A 23932-nucleotide genomic window follows, 5' to 3' on the forward strand; every position below is an offset into this window, starting at 1 on the left:
CCATAGATTTAACTTTAAACCATGTAAGTATTTCCCATAATTATAAAGCAAAATTACATTTTAAAAATCCCTACAAGACAGATTGAAAATAAAACACATGATTCTTCATACTCAAGTGACTTAGAAACACAGCAATTTGTTCAATCTTCCTGACATATACCTAAATAACAAAATAATTGGGGTGAGGTAGGATTTTTAAGGTGTTTTCACTAATATTATTGACAGCAGTGGAGAAATTATTACGAGACTATTGTATGAATCTTATGTAAAACAAATGGGTAATTGTCAGGGTCACTCAGAAGTAGGATGTTCAGGTCATGATAAGAAAGGAAATACACAGATGTAAGATCACTGAAGTCGAGTTTGAAAAATGTCATCCTGAATTTGAAGTATAAATATGAACAAAATGTATACTGATTTCTTTTTTTAAATTTTTTTTTACATTTTTAAATTTATTTTTGAGAGAGAGAGAGAGAGAGAGAGAGAGAGAGAGAGAGAGCACAGATGAGAGAGGGGCAGAGAAAGAGGGAGACACAGAATCCAAAGCAGACTTCAGGCTCTGAGCTGTCAGCACAGAGCCTGACGTGGGGCTCAAACTCACAAACCACAAGATCATGACCTGAGCCGAAGTCGGACACTTAACTAACAGATCTACCCAGCTGCACCATCTTAGCTATCTCTGTTCACTGAACAATGACCAAACCAGTAGAAGGGAACACCCCTAATGGCAAGATTATTCTGTCCGTGTGTGTGTGAGTGTGTGTGTGCATAAAACGTATTAAAGTCTATATAATACCATTTCTGAGTAAACAAAGGTCTCTGGAGAAATGGCCAATTCCAGGTCTGAAGAAGGAAATGTACAAGATAAAACCGAATATCTTATTAACAGAAAACAACAACAAAAAAGCTATCGAAGACCACTGAAATGCTAGCTACAGATGGGACAATTTGAATATCAGTAAGGATAATAACTATAATGGATTAGAACACATCAAAAATCCATGTTTACATTAATACTAAAAAAAGGAAAACTTAGTGATCATCTTCAAGGGGTTACTAGAGAATCAACTCATTATCAAAAAAAGAATGAAAGATTTTACATTTATCCTGTACGTGCTAGACCTCAGGGTAAACAAATAATCATGGGAAGTTATCTTTTTGAAAGTATTACAGCCAATAAATAAATAAAACTATAATGAATAGGTCTAGCTAATGATTGCTGGTATCTGCTAAAATCACTAGAGAGATGGGGCACCTGGGTGGCTCAGTCGGTTAAGCGGCCGACTTTGGCTCAGGTCATGATCTCGCGGTCCGTGAGTTCGAGCCCCGCCTCGGGCTCTGTGCTGACAGCTCAGAGCCTGGAGCCTGTTTCAGATTCTGTGTCTCCCTCTCTCTCTGACCCTCCCCTGTTCATGCTCTGTCTCTCTCTGTCTCAAAAATAAATAAACGTTAAAAAAAAATTTTTTTTTAAATAAAATCGCTAGAGAGATGAAGTACCCGACACTTATGAAGCAGTCCTCGAAGAAAAAAGGTGTATGAGAAAAAAAGGATAGGAGTACGGAATCTCAGTAGGACCAAGCCTCTGTATCTAGAGCTGGTTTCATGGTACCATCTGTGCCATCATACCAGGCTCTGTGGTCAGAAGGGCACGTGTTTGGCTTAACGCTCTGCTGTCCCCATCTTGAAATTTGAAGAGAGGGTCCACATTTTCATTTTGCACTGGACCCCGCAAACTATTTTGCCAGTCTTTGTCTACATCTGACCACCAATTTACAGGAAATAAAGTGTGGTGGTTTTAAAAGATTTTACACACTGATACTCCTCCCTTCAAAAGGTGGAGCCTAATTCTTCCCTCCTTGACTACGGGCTGTACTTTGTGATTCACGTCTAATAGAATGTATTGGAAATGATGGTGTATGACTTTCAAGACTAATATCATAAAAGGCATTGTGGCATCGACCCTGCTCCATCCCTAAGATCACTTGTTCAGGGGAAACCCATTGAAATGTGAAGAGTTTTGAAAAGAGCAGCCATAAGAAGATTCATGTGACAAGGAAGAGGCCTACAGCCAACAGCTGTGTGAATGAGCCTCCCTAGTGTGAATTGGCTCAGTTGGTTGCGCGTCTGACTTCGGCTCGGGTCATGATCTCACGGTTTGTGAGTTCGAGCCCCACATTGGGCTATGTGCTGACAGCTCAGAGCCTGGAGCCTGCTTCGGATCCTGTGTCTCCCCATCTCTCAGCCACTCCCCTGCTCATGCTCTGTTTCTCTCTGTCTCTCAATAATAAATAAACGTTAAAAAATTTTTTAATAAAAAATAAAAATAAATAAACCACTGCAGCCTCTGCTTACAGCATAATGCAACTTTGTGACAGAACCTGAGCCATTACCACTCAGCCAAACCACTCTTGAATTCCTGACTCACAAGAAATATGTAACACAGTTATTTGTTGAAGTTTTGAGGCAATTTATTACACAGTTATATATAACTAACATACGAGAAAAATGGCACAGGGTAAAATGACAGCATGGGGTTATAATCAGCAAAATCCAGACTATGGAAAAGACTGCAGGAAAATAACCTATCTTCAACCAAAACATTTCAAAGAAAAAAAATCACATCACAATGATATTTTTGGATCTGTATTTAAGCAAACCATTTAAAAAGTTATAGGATGATTAAAAACATGTAAATACTGACAGGATATTTGATATTAAGAAATTATTTATTTTAGGGAGTTGTAATGATGGTATTAGAGTTATGTTTTTGAAAGGGAGTCCTTGACTTCTAGAGATACATACTAAAATATTTATAGATGATATGTCTGAAATTTGCTTCAGAAAGGCTATCGGGGGGGAGGAAATAAAGAATAGTCATGAGTTGGTCATTATTAAAGCTGAGTGATGGGAACATGGAAGTTCATTATACAATTCTCTATTTTTCTGTATGCTTGAAATTTTCCATATTTTATTTATATTTTGAGAGAGAGCACAAGCAGGAGAAAGGGGCAGAGGGAGAGAGAGAGAGAGAGAGAGAGAATCTTAAGCAGGCTCCACACTTAGTGAGGAGCCCAACACAAGGCTCGATCCCACAACCCTGGGATCATGACCTGAGCCAAAATCGAGAGTCAAACACTCAAATGACTGAGCCACCCAGGAGCCCCTGAAATTTTCCATAACAAAAAGATAAAAATAATAAGTGTGCACTTCCATCAACACGCACAATTATGACACAACATAACATTTAAGAGTGAGCTTTAAAAAAGTGGGCTTAACAAAACTAAATAATTAGAAGCAAGATGAAGACCATAAGAATTTGGTTTTGTCTAAAACAATTTAAAAATAATAATAAAATAAAATAAAACAAATAATTTTTAAGCATCAAAACTGAAATCTAGACTACATGTTACTAATTGATGCATCTATTTATGGAACTACTCTAGCATGGAATTGCTATCTTTGGCACATACTATTTGATCCAATATTCCATAATAAGTTCAGAAGTATTATGCCTTCTTTTTTAATTGTTTGACTCAAATTATAGTCATATTTAGTCACCAGATGGACTTTCTTCTTCACGTATTCCATCACGTTAGAAAAACAGCGTAAATTAGCACCTTATAATGACTCATGATAGACTTTTATCATCCGCATAGGAAAGCAGTGAAGAGAAGGTTATGCTAACCATTTGATGGTAAAAGAGACATAAACAGATGCTACTCACAAGTCTCAGCGCGCCAATGGCAATTACCACCTGTTCTGCTTCATCTATTAGTGCTCTGCACGAAAAAGAAGCCAAGAGACAGGAAAACCATGCACACACTAATCTTTACTGCAACAATAGTATTTTAAATTTCTTCATTAAAAACACATAGCATAGTTATAATAGAGTCACACAACAGATATGCCACTGCAGGGCTAGCCCAGGCTGCAACCAGATGACTGGTGCAGGTTCACAAATTTGGGTCTCACCCCACTCCCCTCTCTTCTCTCCAAGTGGGTGGGTGGGGTTATTTGCTTTACAGAGATATCTTAGGACAAAGAACCAACCCAGAAATGACACATTCTTTATCATTCTTACCAATTCATAATTCATGCTAACTCGTGGCTTGAGTTTGGCTGCAGGTATCATTAACATGATAAAGAAAAGTGTTAGGGCGCTTGGGTATCTCAGTTGGTTAAGCTTCCGACTTCGGTTCAGGTCATGACCTCATGGTCTGTGAGTCCAAGGCCCACGTCGGGCTCTGTGCTGTCAGTTCAGAGCCTGGAGCCTGCTTCAGATTCTGTGTCTCCCTCTCTCTCTCTGTCACTCCCCCACTCACGCTCTGTCTCTCAAAAATGAATAAACATTAAAAGAAAAAAAAAAGAAAAAGAAAGTCTTGATCAGGTACAAAACTGTAACGGTGGCTTAATTTTAATCAGGGGAGGGAAACACTCCTCAAATTTGTGTACAAATTTTTTAAAAGCCTGGGAGAAAGAAAATATTCCAATATGTAGGTTAACATTAATATTGGGTCTGGATGACAGGACTATGGCTCCATCTCCCTTTCCCCACCTTTTTTTCCTAAATTTTAAAATATTTTTTCATTTAAAATGTAACATTTAAAATGTGCTATTATTGCTATAATATATATAAATAAAATATACATATATAAGATGTGCTATTACCATTATATGACTTTTTTAACATTTTTACCAGCATAGGGACAGGTTAATAGACATCCTTTTATTTAAAATTTAAATGTTTTACTCACTAGAGAAACCACAGAAGATACAAACTTAAAATCTGTACCCAAAGTATGTTTCAAAGTGTATGTTTCCTTAAAAAATAGAATTCAGACTGGCTCAGTATATAAGTTACTGATGTGTGATTGCAATTAAAACTGTATTTTTCTATCAATAGTTCACAAAAACAGTAAGCATCATCAGTTCCCTGTCTCACTAAAACCATCAGTTTTTACTGACTCACATACACACACACACACACAAAAGTTTACTTACTGAAAATTACTGTATTTCAATGACAACCTGTCATTTAATAACAATAGTGATAATAACAAATACAGATGAGGATAAACAGATTAATTTAGCCTCAAAGAGAAAAACATACAATGGAAGAGAAAGCAAAACAGGAAATCAAAACAGTCACACACAAGGATATTAAATTTTCCTTAAATGTTTCATTAAAAAATTTTAAAGGATAAAGAAGAAAAAAACCCAAGTGTTTATAAAATTATCATGATAGTCTCTCTACACCCTCAAACATGGGCCAGATTTATCTGTAGTCAGAAACACTGCCTTCTTCTAGAGAATGTGTGGGTGTGGACTCAGAGATCCCACATTAGGTCTAAATAAAATATAGCTCTCCTCTTCTGATGCAGGTACACCCACTCTCAATTATCTTTCAGCTAACTACCCCGGGTCATAAAGCACCATGAGTAATGGAAATACTTGGTAAGGACTCTCATCTACACATTAGTCTTGATATTCAGTTATATGTGACCGGCTGATTGGGATAAAAGAAAAGGGAGGAGGCAAGAGCTCCTTGGAAATTCAGGGGAACTAAGAGTACCCAGGGTACTTTTCTTATGTTCCCAGCTCCCAGGAAAAGCTTTAGAGATCCCTTTACCTTTGAGATCCTACTTAAATTGAGTATTTGGATGAAGCCAGTGGGCAGACCTTCCATTTGCTTTATATGGAGGATGAACTCACGAAACTGGAAGAAGGCAGTGTACAGTTTTCCTGGTTATTCTCCTAAATTGTTAGATCTAAAATACTTAATCATGGAGCTGAAAATGGCCACATGACTGACAATGTCACCAGCAATGTAAAATCTTTTCCACAATAGCACTAGGCACCGCTAGTAAAAATTGTACAGAGATTTCCTTTTCAAACAAATATTTCTACGACTAATCAAGAAATATAATTAGGCTTTTTCCACAATTTGGCTATTGTTGAGAGTGCTGCTATAAACATTGGGGTACAAGTGCCCCTATGCATCAGTACTCCTGTATCCCTTGGGTAAATTCCTAGCAGTGCTACTGCTGGGTCATAGGGTAGGTCTATTTTTAATTTTTTGAGGAAACTCCACACAATTTTCCAGAGTGGTGATAAAGAAATTGTGGTTTATATACACAATGGAGTACTACGTGGCCATGAGAAAGAATGAAATATGGCCCTTTGTAGCAACGTGGATGGAACTGGAGAGTGTTATGCTAAGTGAAATAAGCCATACAGAGAAATACAGATACCGTATGTTTCACTCTTATGTGGATCCTGAGAAACTTAACAGAAACCCATGGGGGAGGGGAAGGAAAAAAAAATGAGGTTAGAATGGGAGAGAGCCAAAGCATAAGAGACTCTTAAAAACTGAGAACAAACTGAGGGTTGATGGGGGGTGGGAGGGAGGGGAGGGTGGGTGATGGGTATTCAGGAGGGCACCTTTTGGGATGAGCACTGGGTGTTGTATGGAAACCAATTTGACAATAAACTTCACATATTTAAAAAAAAAGAAATATAATTAGGGGAATAGACCCCTGAGAATACAGAGTTTAAAAGGGAAAGGCAAACTTTTAGGTGGATTATGTCAACTTCTTTCTGTATCCCATGCTAATGGAACCACCAAGTCTACTGTTTCAGAGAAGACGTCATTATTTACATTTGTATTATTTACATTATTACATTTTTGAGGACCAACAAAATTATAGTAGAATTTTAGGGAGTAATCAATCAAAACTACTCGTATGTTTTCAAGGTATACCTGACATAATACCTGAAGATCTATAAAATACAATTTTCACACAGATTTATAGATGAACTTAGGTGGGAAGAACAGATCTAAAGTTAGAGAGATCAACTGGTCATGTGACATAAATATGCCACTTAGGCTGCCTATCAAGGATTATCACTGTCATGGTTGGTCATTGAACACAAAGGAGTGTGACTCACTCTGGGAACTAGGGCCACCAGAATGCTTCACATCAAGACACTTGCTACTTGGCAAAAAAGAGAGGAAAATATAAAGAAACAACCTTCAGGTTACCACTGTTCCATCAAATGACCATGGAAAAATATCCAATGACAGGAATGACCAACAATAAAAAAACTTAAAGGATAACATATTATCAAGGGAGGGTAAAATCTTGACAATCATTATTAAAACTGATCTGTGTCCTGCTCTGGTAATAAGTATCACCATTAGAGAACTACAGTACTACAGCATTCTTGTTTTTTTTTAGTGTTCAAAATAGGCTCACTGTGACTTGCAAATGAAAGTATTAAAACACATACACAAATATTTTATTTTCTTTTTACTTTATATTCCTTTTTATTCTTTAAAAAAAAGTTTTAATTTACATCCAAGGTAGTTAACATATAGTGCAACAATTTCAGTAGATTCCTTAATGCCCCTTACCCATTTAGCCCATCCCCCCCTCCCACAACCCTTCCAGAAATCATTCTTGTTCTCCATATGAGTCTCTTAATGTCTTGTCCCCCACCCCATCTGTGTATTATTTTTGCTTCCCTTCCCTTGTGTTCATCTGTTCTGTGTCTTAAAGTCCTCATCTGTGTGAAGTCATATGATACTTGTCTTTCTCTAATTTCACCTAGCATAATACCCTCTAGTTCCATCCATGGCAAGATTTCATTCTTTTTGATTGCTGATTAATACTCCATTCTATATATATGCCACATCTTCTTTATCCATTCATCCATCAATGGACATTTGGGCTCTTTCCATACTTTGGCTACTGTTGATAGTGCTGCTATAAACATTGGGGTGCATGTGCCCTTTCGAAACAGCATACCTGTATCCCTTGGATAAATACCTGGTAGGGCAATTGCTGGGTTGTAGGGTATTTCTATTTTTAATTTTTTGAGAAACCTCCATAGTGTTTTCCAGAGTGGTCGCACCAGTTGGCATTCCCACCAGGAGTGCAAAAGGGATCCTCTTTCTCTGCATCCTCGCCAACATCTGTTGTTGCCTGAGTTGTTAATGTCAGCCATTCTGACAGGTGTGAGGTGGTATCTCATTGTGGTTTTGATTTGTATTTCCCTGATGATGAGTGAGGTTGAGCATCTTCTCATGTGTCAGTTGGCCATCTGGATGGCTTCTTTGGAGAAGTGTCTATTCATGTCTTTTGCCCATTTCTTCACTGGATTGTTTTTTGGGTGTTGAGTTTGAGAAGTTCTTTATAGATTTTGGATACTAGCCCTTTATCTGATATGTCATTTGCAAATATTTTCTCCCATTCCATGAGTTGCCTTTTACTTTTGCTGATCACTTCCTTCGCTGTGCAGAAGCTTTTTATTTTGATGAGGTCCCAATAGTTCATTTTTGCTTGTTTCCCTTGCCTCTGGAGACATGTTGAGTAAGAAGTTGCTGTGGCCAAGATCAAAGAGGTTTATGCCTGCTTTCTTGAGGATTTTGATTTCTTCCTGTCTTACATTTGTCTTTCATCCATTTTGAGTTTATTTTTGCACAAATTTTAAAAATAAAAATGTACAGTATTAAAGCACTATTGTGCATGTAGGTCAGAGCTTATGGTTCACACTAACCAGAGGTATCATTTTGATCTAGATTTGATCTAGATTTAACTAACTCACTACCTGTAGATACTTTCACATTTCTCACTGAATCCTTGTTGTAAGTCATAAAAATCATAAATACGTAAAAATTTTTAAAGTTTATTTATTTATTTTGAGAAGGAGCAAGAGAGCGAGGGAGAGGTAAAGGAAGAGAGAGAGAGAGAGAGAGAGAGAGAGAGAGAGAGAGAGAGAGAGAGAATCCTAAGCAGGCTCCACACTGTCAGCACAGAAACCAATGCAGGGCTCAAACTCATGAACCATGTGAGATCGTGATCTGAGCCAAAACCAAGAGTCAGATGCTTAACTGACTGAGCCACCCAGGTGCCCCCATTTTCAGATTTTTAAGAACAAGAGCTCAATGATGTTATGGATAGTTTAATTTTTATTACATATTTGAACATGAACAAAAACACGAGAAGATTCACCCTCAAATGTAAACATTCTATGTGCATCTAGCTGTAATAATAAACCAGTTATGTTAAAAATCAGAGACTTGGAGTTTGGAAAAATAAAGATTAGGACATTTAAAAATTACTACATAGTACATACATCCTTGGAATTTCTTTATTAAGTATCAGAATTTCCACCTGGTTTTCCAAATTTATACTTATTTCTGCCTGTATACCCACATTCAAACTCTATCTCCACCCACAGGCAGCAACTATAGCTCTAATCTGCACGGAGTTCAGTCATCCATCTGGACCTTAACATTGCTTCCATCATTTGGTCTGACTTCATCCACTGCTATTATCAAAAAGCAAAGGCCTTTCAGAGATGCACCTGACATACTCCCATCTATTTCAATCCACAGAATCCCAACAGGAGAGAAGACCTGCCCTCCTCTGGACCCAATTTCTAGTTGTCTGTCATGACAGTAATGCTTTCATAAATTTTCTTTCAAGGTTGGTCCTGACAGCATCTTAACCGTAGCTCACCTGATCCAATGTTTAGTCCTCTCTGACTATAGATTCATATTGAACAACTGTAAAACCAGTGAGGTGGTGTCTCATTACCCTAGGATTCTGAGGTCTAAATTTCATAGGATCAAGGACTATTTTATAACCTATCTAGATAATAAAAAGGAAAAACACTATAATATGAATATAACTGGCAGTCATTGCCTCATAGGATCAAAGCTGCCCTCTGATATAGAGGCTGAATGGAGCTGGAATGTTTTATTTGATACTATAAGACTCAGAAATACATAGCTTTCTTTCTTTAAAGATGGTGCCACAGAAATGCTCCTGTTAGTCTCCTGATTAGTACTCTAAATGTGGTTAAATGCTCATTTATTTCAATACTGACCTAATTTTTTTCAACTGAGCCTATCTTTGAGTTTAGATCTGTTCTTGCCATTGCAGAAATGGAGTTTCTTTTAACCAAAGACAGTATCAAGGAACTGTGGGGTAAAACTAACAACAACAGCAAAATTATTCATTTTCTATATTCTTTAAAAAAAATTCTCCCCTGAGTTTATCTGTGAAAAGCCAATGAATAGCAATTCTTCATAAAACTGACCAAATTAAGAGATGAGAATGGACTTATTTATAAACATAAGAGATAGTCAACCTTAAATAAAATAATAATAATAATAATGATGATGATGATAGCTTCAACCCCATTATGTGTACACTTCCAGGAAAGTTTTATGCAGTCCATTCTAAGCTCCTAGCCCGAGGTAAACACAGAATCGTAAATGGAAATATGCCATGTTCAGCACTAGAAGCAGCCTCATAGTTCATTAACAGAATAAAGTGGAAAACAGTTACATAAATGAATTTACAACATAAAATGTGCTGGTGAATCTGCAATAAAGTAACATAAGTGAAGTTTTTAGTATTTTTTACCAGAAAGCCCAATTGTAAACATTTACATTAAACTACTGTCCCTTCAAAACCTAACCAACCACACAAACAAAAATCATCTTTTATGACTATGAAATCATGAAGAATTTGTACTGCATGGCTCTTTGTTTTGGTAGTTTTCGGAGTAAGACAGGAGCTGCATTAAGTAGCTTCATTGATTTCTCCATCTTCAATAGCTGTCAGTGCTGGAACTTCATTCATCCTCAGAACCTCTGCATAGAGCAAGTAATTATGTAGACTTCTGGGAAGTGGCAACTGACAGATAAAACTGTCAGATCGTAGGTGTTCTGGTTTGAGACAGGACCGAATTTCCAAACGACAAAGGTGAGTAAGGGATGGAAGACAGGCTGGAGAAACAAAAAAAGATGAACATTTTTTTAATTTTCTTTTTTAAAATTTCCCAATTCTTTGTAGTCAAAGAGAAGGCATATGTTACTTAGATTACTTTTGAAAGATTACTTTGGTCAGGATGACCCTGACAAACTATTCATTCCTTTTATTCTTTTTACAGCCTTCACCTGGTTCATGTCTGCAATTGCTGGCCACACACTGAAAGTCAGTATTCGGGGCCATATAAATGTTCACATTCTAAAGATGTGGCAATACCAGTTGGTACTTAAGAAATGAATTAACTAATTTTACATATGATAGACACCCACAGCAGCAAATACTATATCCCTCTTTCTCTGTTTCACTGCAAATGGTCTCCAGACCTACCCCATCAAGTGAATAAGTGAGTAATTTATAGAAGCTTTCCTCTTTTTATCCACAACATAGATTGATATTTTAAAATAGACCCAGAGAGAAAGGGAACATTGATTATCTATTAGGCCACATACCTATACATTTCACACACACTATGTTTTTATTTTCATTAACCCTATGAGGTGTACATTATCATACTCATACAGAGATAAGAAGATTAGGTAATTTTTCCAAAGGTTATACATCTAGTGCATGGTAGAGCCAGGATTCAAACTCAAGTGCAGATGACCCCAAAACATGCACACACACTTAAAACTATTGCTGCCAAAGGGCGCCTGGGTGGCTCAGTCAGTTGAGCGTCCGACTTCAGCTCAGGTCATGATCTCACTGTTCGTGAGTTTGAGCCCTGCATCGGGCTCTGTGCTGACAGCTCAGAGCCTGTAGCCTGCTTTGGATTCTGTGTCTCCCTCTCTCTCTGCTCCTCCCCTGCTTGTACTCTGTCTCTCTCTCTCAAAAATAAATAAACGTTAAAAAAAAAAAAAAAAACTACTGCTGTCAAAAGCTAGTTACCAATTAAAAGATAATCCAGATGTACTTAATTAAGAAAATTGAAATATTCTACATAAGAATGAAATGTTCAAGGTGCTATATAGATAAAGTAGATTTAGCATATTAAATTGAGCTTCATTTTCTCGGATGAAAACTGTTAACTAAAGAAGCTAACGTCCATGGAAACTAAGAGCACTATAAACAGCTATTGGTTTTATGTGAATCAAATCTAACACCTTTTATTAGTCAAAGAAATCTTCTATAAAATCCTCATGAAATGTAACAATGGTTAACAGACTGGGATCAGAGCAGCAAAGGCAAGTACTATCAGGAAACCAGGTGGTCTGACTCCATGCCTAGGGGTTCTGTAAACTGTAAGACCCCGTAGGACCTGCCATACTAATTCTCCAACATCTTCAACACCTTCCAAACCACAAAAGTTAAGTCATCACCTAACTTTTAAGTTTAAGCTTATTGGCTTAAGTTGTTTTTTCATAGACTGGGAAACTTCTCAAACCATAGTGTTTCAAAATGCCAAAGAAGTTATCTGATTTTATACATAAAACCTGAATCTAAGAAAAGATGAGAATTTTCTTAAACCATAACTCATAGACTCCCCATTATAAATAGGACTATGACATCTACAATACGTAGCACATTTTTTTAATGTTTATTTATCCATTTTGAGAAACAGAGAGAGTGTACATGTGAGCAGGGGAGGGGCAGAGACAGGGAGAGAGAGAATTCTAAACAGACTCCACACTAAGCACAACACACAGTTGGAACTCACAAACCATGAGATCATAACCTGAGCCAAAATCAAGAGTTGGACACTTAACCAACTAATCCACCCAGGCACCCCCCACTGCACATATATTTCCAGTGCTTTCATATCTGTATCTTGTTTAAATTTTACCCTGTTCTGCAAAGGTAAAGGGAGAATCCTTTTCTCACTTGTAAGATGGGAAAACACAGTGAAGGGAAGCAACACAGAGATAAGAATACATATAAAAAGCATGCCCAACCTGCAAATGCCCACATTTTTCCAAAAGAGTAAGCAGGTTCAAGTTTAACAAGTAGGCTGACTATGTTGCACTGTTACATATAAAGAAGCCCTCTTCCCCGGTGAGATCAGGAATGATAATTGGTCCTAATGTCACTGGGTATGCACAAATATCATAAAAGCTTTAGAAACAAGCATAACTGATTCTCGGTAAGCATACAACTCAGCTGGTAGGGACACAAGCATGTTGGCATACTAGAGAGCAAGCTATCAGCTACAGACACTGAGCACACCGTGGGCACAGTCAGATGAGAATGAAACCGGAAATGACAAGATTGGGTTGTGTGAGTTAAAGTGAGGTTGGTTAAGAGAACTTCTACTTATATTCAGTCAGAGTTTAATATGCATCTTGTTCAGTTGAGATCTCATCATTCTGCACATTCCTGTTAACACAGATACACACTCAGCAGGAAGATAAACGATATGGCTGTACAACCTGGAGGAGAGCTCTTGGGGCTAAGGGATTCTTGATGCCTCTCCAGCTTCTCCAACTTGACAGAGGACACTAACTTACAGCCTCCTCGGGCTATGGAGAGTTCCTCTGGATGCCCCACAGCTTCCTGCAATACCACAAGCTTTTCCAGGCCATCTGACTACACCACTGTATCATTATCTTCAAAGCTAAATAAACCACTTATTTGTTTAGACTATTACGTATGTGGAAACTTAATCATTTGTGAGCAAGCCCAACTGGAACAGTACACATCTGCTATGAGAAGTTTACCCCACTTGCCCAGATTGACACGGTATAACAACAAAATAGCTGCTATCAGATCCAGGTGATTTGACTCCAAGTCTAGGATTCTTTAAAGTGTGATAAGACCAAAATAATTCTCTAACATCTTCTAAGCCACTGAAACTATCCCAAGTTTCAGAAGATCTTTCCATTTTTTAATACAAAAAAAAAAAAAAAAAAAGGTTGGGGGGGAGAGGTGTAGTCACTTCAGACATTGATTACAATTTTAATTGTACCATTTTGGTTTTTCTCCTGTAAGCACAAGAGATTGATGGCATTGTGAACAGTTAGAGGGAAGACCTGTATTCACTTGAACTGAAGGGAGTCTTTCATCTGCAGATTATTAACATAGACAATAATATACCCCTCAGTGCCATCTTAGTTTAATATACCAATGAATATTAAGGAAACTTTATAATCATATATACAGTATTTCAAAGCATGCAAAGCATTCCTATGAAAGTTTTAGTGATGTGTAGTATTTCCAGATGTGTTACCACTAGGCTGAGAGAAGATCAAGCCATGTCTTGAATTTATAATATGAAATAGTCCAGAAGCTGTATGTATGTAAAAACATACTTTCATGAAAACCTGTTAAATCCAGATTTTAATTTGTTAAATACATCTCTGCCTTCTTGGATTATGGCACTGATTGTAGCTTAGAAAATGATGTCTGAAGCCATGCTATACTTTTAAGTCACTTTTCTGACCCAATCAATCATACTCAATTTAGCATGATAAATCTTCTTTATCTATAGATGCAATAGCATCATACAACCTTTCACTTTTCATTCCTATACAGAATTCTTCAATTTTGTTCATTTTGTTTAATATGTACTCACAGAACAATTGAAACAAAAGGCTACATGTTATATGAAGTTATATTAAGGTGAAAAATGATTAAAACTAAACATCACAATTCTTAACTCATTATGCTTATCAATGCCAACTTTCCTATAGCACAGAACTACATGTACATCATACATACCCGCTACCTATATTTTCCACAACCAATCATCTCCAGTCAGCCCTTATGCCAATATTCAAATGAGCTTTCTGCCTAGACTGTATTTCTGTGGTTCCTCTGTACGGCTTTCCACATCAAATGCATTCATTTGACTTCTGGGCCATCTAGTACAATCTATATTTCCATCATTAACATGTTGTCTTTCTGGGTAAGGGGCATTAAGGAATCTACTCCTGAAATCATTGTTGCACGGATGTAAATTTTAAAAAAATTAAATTAAATTAAGTATTTTTAAACAATGAAAAAAAAGAATAAAAAAATATTTTCTGGTTGGCTTCTATCTTTTGTTTCCAGTCTTTCTTAATTTACTAGCATAGTCTCTCTTACCCACTGATGACAAACAAAAACTCTAAACAACATTCAAAAGGCAATTACCTGAGGGGTCTGAGAAATAACTAACAGATAGCTTAGGGCAGGAAATCAAAACATGGAGAATGACCAGTAGAACAGCAATGAACAGAACGAATGGAAAGAGCACCACACATAAAAAAGATCTGTCTGCAGTTGTCTGTATTAACAAGTTATGTGACCTTGGGCAAGTCATTTAAATACTTTGACCTTGAGTTCTTCCTGTGTAAGAAGGGCATAATGCCTTACCTATAAAACAGACATGATGTCACCTCTCTGCACCAAAGTTGTTGAAGAGGTTCAAGTTAGAACACATTTGCAAAAGCATTTTATAAAGTATATCACATACAAATCCTAGATACCATGTAATCCAGTGATCTGCAAATGTTTTGAATGTACACTCAATTAGTCTTTGAGTACATATGTGTAGCTATTTTTAAAATAATTATTTATTAGAGGTATAAAATTCTTTTTACTTTTACTAAAAATATTAATAATAATATTTTAACAACAGCGAGGTGACTAAGTTCTATAAATTCTTAGTGACTTGGCAATTCCAAGATTTGGTTCTAGGTCCAGTTTATTTTGATACTTGATTATAAGGGATGATGTAGCTTAAAGAAATATCTTTAAAAAGATGAGGTACAAATGGGAAGGGTACATTGTAGCTTAGGTGAACTAATCGGCATAGTGTCGCATCTACCAATTAGGCAAAAGTTTTTATCAAAATCCACCCAATAAATTCGTATTTTTCCTTATATCAGTTTATAACCTAATGAGAAAGTTTTACTTCTTTGCATCTTTATTCAATGCATTCAAAACCCAGGGAAATGGTTTCCAAGTATTTTAAAGGTGTCAACATAAGAGTTTTTCTAGGTGACACATTGTTTTTGGCAAGAAAAGCACGTACAATAGAAGTACTTCCCAGGATGTTTTCAGAATCATCTCTCCATAGCAGTTTCTTTCAGAAAGTGGTTTCTTTCTCACTCATTTAAAATGTCATCTTTACCTTAAATCAACAGAATTTTTAAAAAATATGTACTAGGTTTCATACTACTGACACCTATTTATCACCAAGAAAAAGAATTTGGTTCAGGAGACTGGAACATTGCTATTTTAGAAAAAACAAAAAACAAACAAACAAAAAAACCCAGCTATATAATCCATCTTTAAGTTTGACTCTTACACCAAGAGAATGAGCACACTTCTGTATGTATAAATAATCGTGGTTACTCCCATCTCATTATAAAGTACTACAAAGACTCTAATATATTTCAAAAGTCAAGTTTTTATGAAGCTGTCCACCACGGTATTACTTTGTGCTATTCTGGTTTCAACCCCTTTCCTGTATTAGCCTATTAATGATGCAATAAACTCATTTCATGAATGATGTTATCTCTATTTCCTAACATCTACAGAAGAGTAAGCCACTCCATCAGTAGTCATTCTTACAGATTTTCCAAAACACATTTTTCTATTAAATAAGTCGTTACTGTTATAAACATATCCATTCCGGTACATATTTCCTTTAGTGGCTCCCAGAAAAGTTAACTGTTACTGAAACAGAATCTTCACAAATACCCTAAGCCAAGACCTATTATAAATATTATATATTTATAATAATAAATTAGTATACCTCCAATTTAGTATACCATACTTCCTACCTGCAGAGTGATTTTTGACTCTTTAACTCTTTAGCAGTATTATCTGTGCCCCTTTGAATATTATTAGCTAACAAGGAATGGGTTTTATTCTGTCCCATATTATTCTAGCCAGTTTTACTGTGGCAGCAAGAACATGTTTCCCCAATAGTATGTGACTTTTTGCCTTTTCACTAATGATTAAGAAAACTTCGGGGCACCTGGGTGGCGCAGTCGGTTAAGCGTCCGACTTCAGCCAGGTCACAATCTCGCGGTCCGTGAGTTCGAGCCCCGCGTCAGGCTCTGGGCTGATGGCTCCGAGCCTGGAGCCTGTTTCCGGTTCTGTGTCTCCCTCTCTCTCTGCCCCTCCCCCGTTCATGCTCTGTCTCTCTCTGTCCCAAAAATAAAAAAAAAAAAAAAAAAAGAAAACTTCAAAAGATTTGTAAGCATTTATCATCATGTTTAGTAAAATTTGTAAAAATAATGGATTGAACATCATGACTTAAAAAGTGATTTAAAAAGTCACAGATTTGTCTTCATGGCTTAGAGTGTCTTGCTGATTATTACTTTTTTCATTACCTAATATTTCAAGGCATGCTACATACTAAGGTCAAAGCTCACTGTTAACATTACTAACGGTGAACCATATTTTCAATACTTTTCTTGATATTTCTAAAATTCTTGTCAGCTCAGATTAAGTGGTCATCAAGTTTTGTTTTGTTTTGTTTTTTAATGTTTATTTATTTTCGAGAGACAGTACAAGCAGGGGAGGGGTGGGGCGACACAGAATCTGAAGTAGGATCCAGGCTCCATCAGCACAGAGTGCGGCACGAAACTGTGAGATCATGACCTGAGCTGAAGTTGGACATTCAACTGACTGAGCCACCCAGGCACCCCAGGTGGTCATTATTTTTAATCAGAGAACACGGCTATGTGATAAAGAGCAGGGGTACAGCTCTATGGTTATTTGTACCTTAAGTATTATCCACATAAAACGCTCTTTCTTTAAAAGCGTCAATCTTTTTTTTAATGTTTATGTATTTATTTTGAGAGAGAGGGCATGAGAACGGGGGATGGGCACAGAGAGGGGAAAGAGAATCTGAAGCAGTCTCTGCATTGTCAGCACAGAGGCAACAGAGGGCTGGAACTCACAAACCATGAGATCATGACCTGAGCAGAAATCAAGAGAGAGATGCTTAAACAACTGAGCCACCCAGGTGCCCCAGGCAGCAATCTTTTTAAGCCGCTTGATCAATTTTTGAGAACTGGATAATGTAATCACAAGTCTACTGAATGACCACACATTAACTACAATTCATTAAAGCAAATGAATGTGGTTGCATGGTCAGTCCCACCACACACCTCGTTTTGGGAAATACTTGACCTAACCCATACGGATATGTAGCATTGGACCATGTGTGTTAAGAGGGAAAAAAGACAAAAAGACAAAAATTCAATTCAAAAACTAAAACTACTTCACCAGTAGAGAAAAGACAAAATGGAAGGGAACTTAATCATTGATAATCAATTATATCTTCCTGTATCCCACCTTTAAGATGCCTCTCTGGAGCACGGAATATTTGAAAATTAAGTAAAAACATCTAGCCTAAGCAGTTTCCTATGGTTATCAGATGAAAGAATGAATCATGGTCTCAGAATCTTAGAAAATAAAAATCCATTCTTTACTTCCCTACTCCATTTAGGGGAGACAATAGGAAAAAATTAAACTCAATATTATAAAGCAAATTTTAACTGTCCTAAAATTTTTCCATAAAGTCTTCCGGAACCCCCATTCTACCACAAACTTTCCTACATCTAGAACACTGTAGAGAAAACTCTCTCCACTTCTTGTCCTCACAGGGAAATCACTTCCTTGACCAATTTCTCAAATAGAATTTTCTCATTCTTCCACCCCCATCACATCTACCACAAAGTCTAGGAGGCAAATGTAGCATTCACACAGTTCTGCACCACTTCCAGGCCCATGGTTTTGGGTCTCTAAATTCCAACGTACACTATCCTTCCAGACTTCACTCTCCCTTACTGCTATTACACCCAATCTTTAATGTCCTGGAGACATCAGGTCCTGTGACTCCTCCTGCCACTAGTCTATCAGGTCCCCTCCTTTCCTGTTTCCTTTCCTGACCAGACCAGATTCCATGAGCCCATCCCTTATGTTATTTAATCATCCTCAATTCTTCCGTCTCTGCTCTGACAATCCCTAGGATCAATCTAAACATTCTCCTTCTGCACCTCAACACAGAGAAAGGGAAGCAATGCTGGAAGAAATGATCACATAACCATATGAACGAGTACCACTTGCAACCTCTACGAGGTCTGTAGGGTTGCATGCACCTCTTTCCCTGGCCCTCATTCCTTTCCCACAACCACCATTCTCAACTATCAGGTCCCCACCCAATTGTCACTTCAGTCTCATCTGCAAGATTTCCCTCCTACTTCAAAGTAAAACAGGAGGCCTTCAGGGCCCTCTCTCCCTGAGGGCCTAGTTCTCCAGCTATAATATTATCTAGAACTACCCCATCTTCATTCTTCTTTGCAAAGAAATGGGCCTCTTTGAGGCCAATCCCATCTCCCTCTGGGTTATCTGAAACCTTATTTCATAAATATCGCTTTTATCTCCAAATAGTTAAGCTAGTGTTATTGTTGTGTTTTTACAAATTGAGATCCTTCAATCTATAAAAGGTGTTCAAGCCTCTCTCGACTTAAAAAGAAAAATTCTGCTATGACCCTGCATCATTCCCTTTAGCCATTCCACTAAAGAACTATGCTCACTTTATTTTTTCATTCATAAATTCTGTCAATGTCTAATACATACTTGACATGTAATTAAAGAACCCACTCACTAAGGAATTAAGGGATATAAACAGCTAGATTCATAAATGTCTACTTAGAGAAATACTTACATGATAGCTTCTCTTCACTGAAGTTCCATACTTGGAACTAATTTTAGTTAAAATTATAGATTGAGTGATTAAAAGTTCATAAATGAACAAGTTATCAGGAGTTTAAACCTTCTATTCCAATTGTCTTTCCACCTTAAAATAGACATGTTGGGTCTAGAAAATAGTTTTTTGTTTCATTTGGTATACAGTTGTCCCCAGTGTCTGCCCACACGCATATCCAATGCAGTATGTCCCTAGCAGGAGTAAGATGGTCTTTCAAATAATATTGGTGAGCTGATACTTAGAATACTTTTAAAAATTCTGTTTTAATTGCTCTAAGGCAATTTCCGTCTCTTAGCTTACCAACAAACTACTGACAACATAGAAAAATTTTAATAGTAAAACATCCCAGCAACTATGGATACAACCCATTAGTACCTAGTTTAGTAAGAATTTCTCCACCACACACACACACACACACACACACACACACACACACACACAGCCATGCAGATTAGTAAGAAGCTATATGTAGCTATACTTGGATTAGTAAGAGGCTGTGTGAAGCTAAAATTATAAATGGGCAGATGGAACCTTGTTAAAATTTTAAGTTAACTATAAATTTCTCACTAAAAAAAACCAAAAAAACTAAGTCTGGCTCTTAAATCTAACAATAAGGGCAGTCTATAGGATATTGTTTAATCAAGGCATGATTCTGAACTTATGAAGGCCAACAATATGGCTGGAATCTTGGAGGTCAAGTCTCCTACTCTATAAATAGAAGATCACATGTTTAATTTTTCCAGATAAAAGGCAACTAGTGTTGGGGTTCTTAGTGATAATGTCTTAACCAGAGGAAATGCCTCTAGAGTTAAAATCCGCTGTGAATAGGGGCTTCTGAGTCTCACCAAATACTGAGCTTTATTAATTCTGTGGGCACAGCCCCTGTGGCCATTTTTCCTGTAGTTAAAAAAATTTTTTTTCAATGTTTATTTTTGAAGGAGAGAGAGAGCATGAGTGGGGTAAGAACAAAAAAAGAAGACACAGAATCCAAAGCAGGCTGCAGGCTGCAGGCTGCAGGCTCTGAGCTGTCAGCACAGAACCCAACGCGGGACTGAAACTCACAAACTGAGATGATGACCTGAGCCAAAGTCAGACACTTAACAGACTGAGCCACCCAGGCACCCCCATTTTCTTGTAGTTTTAAAAGGGTAACTCTCTCCTCCACATGTTTTCTCAATCCCTACCAAATTTAGAGACATTTCAATTTATTGAACATTTTACCTAAAAACTGCAAGTTGGGGTTTTGCAAATCAATATTTAAAATAAGCAGGTGGGTTTTAGTTGAACTATGCTACCACAGAGCATTTGTATAAATACTCATTACCAAGTATATCACTACATCACTTGTACATTTTGTTGACTTTTCCTTGGTCATGGACTCGGGGACAGAATTTGGTTATGGGTTAACTTGGTTACCATTAGGTTATGCTATGGTAACATATAAATCCTAAAACCAGTATCTTTTTTTTTTTAATTTTTTTTTAACGTTTATTTATTTTTGAGACAGAGAGAGACAGAGCATGAACGGGGGAGGGGCAGAGAGAGAGGGAGACACAGAATCGGAAGCAGGCTCCAGGCTCTGAGCTGTCAGCCCAGAGCCTGACGCGGGGCTCGAACTCACGGACCGCGAGATCGTGATCTGAGCCGAAGTCGGACGCCCAACCGACTGAGCCACCCAGGCGCCCCAAAACCAGTATCTTAACACAACAAAGGTTTATTTCTGCCTCATGCAAAATCATCCTCAGGCCAGGTGATTCTCTAGGGCAGGTGTCCTGAAATGACATCTCAGTGTTTCAGGTAACTTCCACCATGTGTCACCACCATCTCAAACATGGCTTGCACACTTCCTCAGTGAGAAGGGGGAGCATAGAGAGCTCACATCCAGTGATCTTTGACTGTTTACAGCATTCACATGATCACCAAGTCTGGAAAATGCAATCTTCCTCTGTTCCAAGGAAGAGTAAAATGAAGCAGAACTCAGTTAGCTGAGGTCTGTCTCTGCCAAAATGACAAAATCTGTTGTGAAAATGATGAGGTAGGTTCTATTATTATCCCTTTTTTCAGCTGAAGAAACCAAGGCTCAGAGATGTAAGTAACTTCTCTAAGACGAGAAAGTAGTGGAGGTGTGTCTATTCAATTTCAGAGCTCCAATTTTTAACTATTTTATTAAGTTTGCCTGATGTCCATGCAAAAACTGAACCATATCACTACCATGAGAGTCAAAGTAGAATGATAAACCATTATAGTAAGTACACCAGGCTGACTACATGTAAAAAGTTATTTTAAGAGACTGTTATATTTGCAGTTACAAATTACCTCCATTAGCTCCTCCATCAGCCTGAAATAAGGTTGTGCCCCATCTCCCATCTTTTTAACAAGTAACTTAATGATATAGAAGACACATCTTGAGGGGTGCCTGGACAGATCAGTCAGTAGAGCAAGGGACTGTTGATCTCTGGGTCATGAATTCGAGCCCCACATTGGGTGTAGAGATGACTAAAAATAAACAAACCTAAAAAAAAGATGGAGCTACACTGTATTCTGCTAAGCAAAATCAGTCAAAGATAAATACCATGTGATGTCACTTATATGTGAAATTTAAGAAACAGAACACATGAACATATGGGGGTGGGGAGAAAGGGGGAGAAAAAAGAGAGAGGGAAACAAGCCATAAGAGACTTTTAAAGATAGAGAACAAACTGAGAGTTGATAGAGAGGTAGATGGGGGATGGGCTAGATGGGGGTTGGGCATTAAGGAGGGCACTGGCTATGATGAGCATTGGGTGTTGTATCTAATGGGTCAATCACTGAATTCTACTCCTGAAACCAATACTGCACTGTATGTTAACTAACTGGAATTTAAATAAAAATTTGAAAGGGGGGGGAAGGTTACATCTTGAAAGATGTATCTTTCAAGATAGAAAATTTATCTTTTGCACAAGATACATGCTATTGCTATAGATAACAGAAAAGTATTCTCTGAAAACTGGATACGTTTTATTACCTTAAACTAGAAATGGCTTGAGTAAACAACTGGAATGCTAGTTAATTATTATCAAAAAGGTATACTTCAAACTCACACAATGTTATATGTCAATTATATCTCAATAAAGCTGGAGAAAACATTTTGACCAGAAGAGATTATAATAAACTATGACTAAACTTAAATTGTTTCTGGTAGTTATTCCTCAATTTGTAACTGCAAATATAACAATCTCTTAAAATAAGCTGCTACATGTAGTGAGCTTGTACTTACTACAATGGTTTATCAGGAAAAGTACAGGAATAAGGAACACTGCTCCAAACTACAAGCATTGCTCAAAGTTTCAAAGGAAACTGTGGCTGTGGATACTTGTTCAGCCTACCACATTTAGCAAGAAGCCCTCATAATATTCCATGGGTTGCACAAATAGAATACTTAGCCCATCACAAATCAGCCTCTACTTTCCATTTTTGTTTTGCTTCTACTTCAAAGCTCAACTATTCCTCTTAAAAATGCGCTCTCAACTGAATCTACAACACAAAATAGCCGCACTCTGATACTTCTTAGGTAGTATAATTTTAGACTTATTGCTAACTATTAATATTAAAATTTGAGTTGAGGGGTGCCTGTGTGGCTCAGTTGGTTGAGAAACTGACTCTTGATTTAGGCTCAGATAGTGATCGCAGGGTCGTGGGATCGAGCCCTGTGTCAGGTGTTGGGCTAAGAGTGAAGCCTGCTTGGGTTCTATCTCTTGCCCTCTATCCCTCTCCCCCATGCTCTCTCTCACTCTCTAAAATAAAAAAAAATAATAAAATAAAATAAAATTTTTTTTAACTGAAAAAAATAAAAATTGAGTTGAGGGGTGCCTAGTTGGCTCTAGCTGCAACTCTTGATCTCAGAATTGTGAGCTCAAGCCCAATGATGGGTGTAGAGATTACTTAATTAAAAACAAAACCAAACAAACAAATAAACAAAACCTTGAGTTGAGAGGGGCACCTGGCTGGTTCAGTCCAAAGAGTTTTGCGCAACTCTTGATCTTGGGGTCATGAGTTCGAGCCCCACACGGGGTGTAAAGATTACTTAAACTTTTGGGGCGCCTGGGTGGCTCAGCCGGTTAAGCGGCCGACTTCGGCTCAGGTCACGATCTCGCGGTATGTGAGTTCGAGCCCTGCGTCGGGCTCTGTGCTGACTGCTCAGAGCCTGGAGCCTGTTTCAGATTCTGTGTCTCCCTCTCTCTCTGACCCTCCCCCGTTCATGCTCTGTCTCTCTCTGTCTCAAAAATAAATAAATGTTAAAAAAAAAATTTTTTTTTTAAAAAGATTACTTAAACTTTTATAAAATACTGAGTTGAAAAATACAGTATTTAAAGAGAAGTGCTCAAAGTACATACAGGTCACCCACTCCTCCAGATATTATAAATCTAGCCCTGGTTAAGTCAGAGTCACAGATACCTAGATGACA

The 23932-nt window shown here is 37.5% G+C and overlaps 1 protein-coding gene across 5 annotated transcripts in view; it reads right to left on the reverse strand.

Moving 5' to 3' along the window:
* Positions 1-8948: 8948 nt before the first annotated feature.
* ASB3 (ankyrin repeat and SOCS box containing 3) overlaps positions 8949-23932 on the reverse strand; it is a 113696-nt gene continuing 98712 nt past the window's right edge. For all 5 annotated transcript variants that reach the window (XM_053200592.1, XM_027072454.2, XM_053200593.1 and 2 more), the window contains one exon: positions 8949-10801. In XM_053200592.1, coding sequence (XP_053056567.1) covers positions 10596-10801 — 206 coding nt within the window. In that variant the 3' untranslated portion in view covers positions 8949-10595. The remainder of the gene's footprint in view (positions 10802-23932) is intronic.

This window comes from Acinonyx jubatus, chromosome A3 (genome assembly GCF_027475565.1).
Source record: "Acinonyx jubatus isolate Ajub_Pintada_27869175 chromosome A3, VMU_Ajub_asm_v1.0, whole genome shotgun sequence".
Lineage (NCBI taxonomy): Eukaryota > Metazoa > Chordata > Mammalia > Carnivora > Felidae > Acinonyx > Acinonyx jubatus.